This window comes from Trichomycterus rosablanca, chromosome 2, assembly GCF_030014385.1.
Source record: "Trichomycterus rosablanca isolate fTriRos1 chromosome 2, fTriRos1.hap1, whole genome shotgun sequence".
NCBI classification, from domain to species: domain Eukaryota; kingdom Metazoa; phylum Chordata; class Actinopteri; order Siluriformes; family Trichomycteridae; genus Trichomycterus; species Trichomycterus rosablanca.
In genome coordinates, this window is record NC_085989.1 from 10016616 (window position 1) to 10024035 (window position 7420).

Sequence of the window (7420 nt, forward strand, 5' to 3'; positions counted from 1 at the left end):
AATATCTCAGGTTCAAACTGTCTGCAATCAAATAAAAGTCAAAGTAAATGTAAGGAACACTGCATTTTATTTTATTAGCATTTTCTATACTGTCCCAACTTTTTCTGATTAATGCTTGTAAAGCTCCCAATATGGTCATATGTATTTGTTTACATGACTAAATCCTGACCTTCTCTTTTATCAAGGTCCAGCTTGTTCTGCTCCAGTGGGTGGCCTGGTTTCTGCGCATGAAGCGCCCGGGTGAGCGCGAAGACCCGGACCGCCCCCCGTGCGCACCCCACCTTCGCCGTTGCTCCTCGGGCTCCCAGAACGGCAGCCTGCCCAACACCACCGACCACCACCATCACCACATACCCACCACCCTACACCCTCTCCACCCTCAAAGCCTCTTGCAAGCAGTGGGTCACGCCAACCACCTGCCCCTACAGGGCAACAGTGCCAGTAACAACGGCAACCTGCTGTACATCGGCTTCCCGAGCCTGGACGAAGCCTCGCCGCCGCCACTCCTGTCCGACACGGCCCCGAGGAACAGTGCATCAGGTGGCTCCACTCAACAGGTGCCATCCAGCCCTCCCCCACACGTGCTTTCACAGTTCGGAAGCCCGCCACCACCTCCGACGCCAAACCTGGACGCCACCGGATGCCCCAGTACGGTCTCGGGAGGCGCCGGAGGCTGCTCGTGCTCGGCCACCAGTGGCAGCGGAGGAGACCCGCAACTGCAGGTGATCCTCGACGAGGTGCACTATATTGCAGAGCGCTTCAGAACACAGGATGAGAGCGACAACGTGGCGGAGCAGTGGAAGTTCGCAGGGGCCGTCATAGACCGACTCTGCCTGGTGGCCTTTAGCGTTTTCAACATCATCTGCACCATATCGATCCTCATGTCAGCACCCAACTTTGTCGAGGCAGTTTCTAAGGACTTCGTTTAAACAGTCGGTCAGATGGATGGAACGAGAAATTTGGAGATGCATGAAGGTCTGGCTTTAAGTAGCTGATCTTTTTAACGGCTTCTGAAGGACCTTTAGGTTGTGGAAATAAGGTGAATTTTTTTAATGAACAATAATGTCTACTGTACAACTTTCAGTAAAGGAATTAAATGAACAGAAATGGACCTTCCTGTTGCAACAATGTCAAATACAAGTACAAGATCGCTCTGATGTATCTGATGTGTCAGAATATACACTGATCAGCCATAACATTAAAACCACCTCCTTGTTTCTACACACTGTCCATTTTTTCAGTATAATCACTTTCTCTGCATGCTTTGTTAGTCCCCTTTCATGCTGTTCTTCAATGGTCAGGACCCCCACAGGACCACCAAAGAGCAGATATTATTTGGGTGGTGTATCATTTTCAGCACTGCAATGACACTAACATGCTGGTATGAGTGGATCAGACACAGCAGCGCTGCTGGAGTTTTTTAACACCGTGTCCACTCACTGTCCACTCTATTAGACACTCCTACCTAGTTGGTCCACCTTGTAGATGTAAAGTCAGAGACGATCGCTCATCTATTGCTGCTGGTTGAGTTGGTCATCTTTGAGACCTTCATCAGTGGTCACGGGATGCTGCCCACGGGGCGCTGTTGGCTGGATATATTTTTCTTTGGTGGACTATTCTCAGTCCAACAGTTACAGTGAGGTGTTTAAAAACTCCAGCAGTGCAGCTGTGTCTGATCCACTCATACCAGCACAACACACACTAACACACCACCACCACGTCAGTGTCACTGCAGTGCTGAGAATGATCCACCACCCAAATAATACCTGCTCTGTAGTGGTCCTGGGAGAGTCCTGACCATTAAAGAACAGCATGAAAGGGGACTAACAAAGCATGCAGAGAAACATATGGACTACAGTCAGTAATTGTAGAACTACAAAGTGCTTCTATTTAGTAAGTGGAGCTGATAAAATGGACAGTGAATGTAGAAACAAGGAGGTGGTTTTAATGTTATGGTTGATCTGTGTATTTGGAGAACCTGCATGTGTGGGTGAGTGTGTTCTACTCAGTGAAATAGTCAGATCCAATAAGACAATAATGATGGAAAATGTGGTTTTATAGACCGTAATACTGTATTAAAATTGAAAATAAAAAATATTGGGGAGGAGTGGAAAAAGGGTGAAAGTTTTATTGATAGTGCACAAAGAATTAGATACTGTTTTCTCCACTTGCTGATGCTGACTCTGACCCTGAGCTAATCAAATTTTAAAAAGTAACATTTTAAAATCTAAAATTGGTGCGTAAGGAGTATTTTAAGAAAGTTTTTAGCAACGTATCAAGAAGGAGCTTTTTACACCAATCAGACATAACATTATGACCATCTTCTTAATATTGTGTTGGTCCCCCTTTTGCTGCCAAAACAGCCCTAACCAGAACCAGCATTACCTTCTTCAGCAATTTGAGCTACAGTAGCTCATCTGTTGGATTGGACCACACGAGCCAGCCTTCGCTCCCCACGTGCATCAGTGAGCCTTGACCCTGTCGCCAGTTTACCACTGTTCCTTCCTTGGACCACTTTTGAGATGCTCTGACCCAGTCGTCTAGCCATCACAATTTGGCCCTTGTCAAACTCACTCAAATCCTTACGCTTGTTCATTTTTCCTGCTTCTAACATCAACTTTGAGGATAAAATGTTCGCTTGCTGCCTAATATATCCCACCCACTAACAGGTGCCGTGATGAAGAGATAATCAGTGTTATTCACTTCACCTTTCAGTGGTCATAATGTTATGCCGGATCGGTGTAGCTCTTAGTTCTCTTGCTCTATAGTTGGAAATCAAAATGCAGTTTGTGTACAAGTACCCAAATAATATGTTATTGTTATAAATACATCATATCAAAGTGTAAAAGAAATTTGTAAGTCATAGTTTTACCACATTAAAGTAAGTCACATGAGTCCGTTTCCGGGTCCTTACACATCGTTCGAAAACCCCACCCACTTCTGTATATTTTTGCCACCCAGCAGACTAGTGGCCAATTTTGTCTGCTGCAGGCACTGTCAATTGTGCCTGCTAGGGGGCGCCCAGCCAACCGGTAGCAAAGCTAAGATTCAAACTTGGATAGGTGTGAAAGTGGAATATCCTGCTGTGCCCACTGGGTACCCATGCAGGCATTTCTTAAACCATGGGCTTCATCCAACCCCTCACAACACTGTACAAACTAGTACAGTTGAATTACTATGTACTATTTTGCACCCTATTTAGTACAGTACCATGTCAACCTAGTCATGGCTTCACTCAACCAGTTACTGCATCAGATTTTATGTGCATCTGGTTCAGAAAGTGACTTCCTACATGGCTTATAAACCACCACCACCACATACAAGGGCATTCCTGACTGTCGAATGGAATCAGCTAATTAAAGGAATGGTAGCATTAAAGAGCCTTGAAGGTAAAACAACCAGTAATGAAATTAAGGGGGCAGTAAATTTTTAACAGAGGGTGATGTGTGTTGAATTAATCTGTTTCCTAAATAAAAATATTTTTAAATATGTTTTTACTCCAGTTTCTTTCTTGTCTTATATATTTCTATCTATCTATATTCCTTTTCACCACACTTAAAATACGTTTTGGCACCGAGGAGACCAAGTGATTTAGTGTTTCAGCTTTTATTTTGTCTCATTCTTCCTGCAAACACGTCGTAAGATGTGCAACAGTACGGGGTCGTCATTTTTTGTCTCAAAATTCACCACACATTCTCTATTGGGGACAGGTCAGGACTGCAGGCAGACCAGTCCAGTACTCGTACCCTCTTCTTCCGCAGCCATGCCTTTGTAATGTGTGCAGCATGTGGTTTTACACTGTCTTGTTGAAAAATGCATGGACGTCCCTGGAAAAGATGACATTTTGATGCAATCACAGCAGTGTAAATGACCTTTGCCGAGGGCACTGACACAGCCTTATACCATGACAGACCCTGGCTTTTGGACTTGTTGCTGATAACAGTCTGGATGGTCCTTTTCGTCTTTGGTCTGGAGCACATGGCATCCATTTTTTTCCAAAAAAGACCTGGAATGCTGATTGATCTGACCACAATACACGTTTCCACTGTGTGATGGTCCATCCTAGATGCCTCCGAGCCAAGAGAAGTTGACGCCACTTCTGGACATGGTTAACATAAGGCTTCTTTTTTGCACAGTAAAATTTTAAGTGGCATTTGTGCATGTAACTCTGTATTGTAGTGCTTGATAAAGGTTTGCCAAAGTAATCCCTCACCCATGTGGTTATATCAGCTATTGTTGAGTGGAGGTTCTTGATGCAGTGCCGTCTGAGGGATCGAAGATCACAGGCGTTTAGTTTAAGCTTGCACTCTTGGCCTTTACGCACTGAAATTCCTCTCGATTCCTTGAATGGTTTAATGATATTATGCACTGTAGAGGGAGAAATATGCAAATCCCTTCCAGTCTTTTTTTGAGGTACATTGTTTTAAACATTTCAATCATTTTCTCACACATTTGTTGACAAACTGGAGATCCTCTGATCATCTTTGCTCATCAAAGACTCAGCCTTTCCTGGATGCTGCTTTTGTACCAAACCATGATTACAATCAGCTGTTGACATCACCTGTTTGGAAACACATCATAATGTAGTTTTTTCACCTCATTACTAGCCCTAAATTGCCTCCGTCCCAACTTTTTTTGGAATGTGTTGCATGCCTGAAATGCAGGAATGGATGTTTATTAACAAATGAAATAAAGTTGAGCGGATAAAACATGAAATATCTCAGGTTCAAACTGTCTGCAATCAAATAAAAGTCAAAGTAAATGTAAGGAATACTGTTTTTATTTTATTTGCATTTTCCATAGGTTCTGGTTAACTCTGGGGGTAGAATCCGGTCATGAAAACAGTTTATAAGTGTGACCAGTGGCGTACACATGTACATCTTTATCTATCAAAGACCACCAGAATAATCAATGCAAAAACTTCAGGGTTTTATTGGCCTCCATGTGCTTTGTAAACAGGGAAGGCGTGTCCCAATGGCAAAGTCTGTGCTCTGACGGATGAGTTAGAGCTGTTATGTGAACAGGGCTGAACTGTGCAAATCAGGCACCCTGGACAAAACTAGACATGCTGCTTTCTAGTGTATTCCAAAAATAAAAATACATTTCATCATCTTTACTTGTCTCTAGCCTGTCTGAATATATCAGCAACTCCCTCATCCTTGAATGTAAACTGTCAGAATGATGCCCCTAGGCTGCCCATTAACTAGCCCTGTGTGTGAGACCATGTAATGGTGGTACAATGAATAAGACTAAAAAAATAATTTGACTTGAATGATCGATTCTTGAACAGGCAATGCATGCAGTATATTCCAGTATACTCTCCTACATTCTGAGTCTCTTATTATGTATGGCTTGTAAGGGCATTTCATTACAGATTTACAACACAAATCACATTCATCAATATTACAACAGCCAGGATAGTATTTACTTCAGTCCATGTTTACCAATCGACCGGCCACTAATGTAATCAGTGGCAGTGAATTCAGAGCAGCATGCAGCTCTATTTCAGCATATACAGTGGGGCCAAAAAGTATTTAGTCAGCCACTGATTGAGCAAGTTCTCCTACTTAGAAAGATGAGAGAGGTCTGTAATTTTCATCATAGGTACACTTCAACTATGAGAGACAAAATGAGAAAAAAAAAAAATCCAGGAAATCACATTGTAGGATTTTTAAAGAATTTATTTGTAAATTATGGTGGAAAATAAGTATTTGGTCACCCACAAACAAGCAAGATTTCTGGCTCTCACAGACCTGTAACTTCTTCTTTAAGAAGCTCTTCTGTCCTCCACTCGTTACCTGTATTAATGGCACCTGTTGGACCTCGTTATCTGTATAAAAGACACCTGTCCACAGCCTCAAACAGTCAGACTCCAAACTCAACCATGGCCAAGACCAAAGAGCTGTCGAAGGACACCAGGAAGAAAACTGTAGACCTGCACCAGGCTGGGAAGAGTGAATCTACAATAGGCAAGCAGGTTGGTGTGAATAAATCAACTATGGGAGCAATTGTAAGAAAATGGAAGACATACAAGACCATTGATAATCTCCCTTGGGGTCAAGATCTCATCCCGTGGGGTCAAAATGATCATGAGAACGGTGAGCAAAAATCCCAGAACTACAAGGAGGGACCTGATTAATGACCTGCAGAGAGCTGGGGCCAAAGTAACAAAGGCTACCATCAGTAACACACTACGCCGAGAGGGACTCAAATCCTGCAGTGCCAGGCGTGTCCCCCTGCTTAAGCCAGTACATGTCCAGGCCCGTCTGATGTTTGCCAGAGAGCATATGGATGATCCAGAAGAGGATTGGGAGAATATCATGTGGTCAGATGAAACCAAAATGGAACTTTTTGGTGTTTTGAGGAAGAAGAATGCTGAGTTGCATCCCAAGAACACCATACCTACTGTGAAGCATGGGGGTGGAAACATCATGCTTTGGGGCTGTTTTTCTGCAAAGGGGACAGGGCGACTGATCCGTGTTAAGGGAAGAATGAACGGGGCCATGTATCGTGAGAATTTAAGCCAAAACCTCCTTCCATCAGTGAGAGCATTGAAGATGGAACGTGGCTGGGTCTTCCAGCATGACAATGATCCTAAACACACCGCTCGGGCAACGAAGGAGTGGCTCCGTAAAAAGCATTTCAAGGTCCTGGAGTGGCCTAGCCAGTCTCCAGACCTCAACCCCATAGAAAATTTGTGGAGTCCGTGTTGCCCAGCGACAGCCCCAAAACATCACTGCTCTAGAGGAGATCTGCATGGAGGAATGGGCCAAAATACCAGCTACAGTGTGTGCAAACCTGGTGAAGACTTACAGGAAACGTTTGACCTCTGTCATTGCCAACAAAGGTTATGTTACAAAGTATTGAGTTGAACTTTTGTTATTGACCAAATACTTATTTTCCACCATAATTTACAAATAAATTCTTTAAAAATCCTACAATGTGATTTCCTGGATTTTTTTGAACCTATGATGAAAATTACAGACCTCTCTCATCTTTCTAAGTAGGAGAACCTGCACAATCAGTGGCTGACTAAATACGTTTTGTCCCCACTGTACACTGATCAGCCATAACATTAAAACCACCTCCTTGTTTCTACACTCACTGTCCATTTTATCAGCTCCACTTACCATATAGAAGCATTTTGTAGTTCTACAACAACTGACTGTAGTCCATCTATTTCTCTGCAGGACCCCCACAGGATCGCTACAGAGCAGGTATTATTTAGGTGGTGGATAATTCTCAGCACTGCAGTGACACTGACATGGTGGTGGTGTGTTAGTGTGTGTTGTGCTGGTATGAGTGGATCAGACACAGCAGCACTGCTGGAGTTTTTAAATACTGTGTCCACTCACTGTCCACTTTATTAAACACTCCTACGTAGTTGGTCCACCTTGTAGATGTAAAGTCAGAGACGATC

General features: G+C 43.5%; 1 protein-coding gene across 1 annotated transcript in view; it reads left to right on the forward strand.

The window, feature by feature from the left end:
* chrna11 (cholinergic receptor, nicotinic, alpha 11) overlaps positions 1–929 on the forward strand; it is a 109531-nt gene extending 108602 nt beyond the window's left edge. Inside the window, exon 10 of the mRNA XM_062985549.1 lies at positions 186–929. Coding sequence (XP_062841619.1) covers positions 186–929 — 744 coding nt within the window. The remainder of the gene's footprint in view (positions 1–185) is intronic.
* The last annotated feature ends 6491 nt before the right edge of the window (positions 930–7420 follow it).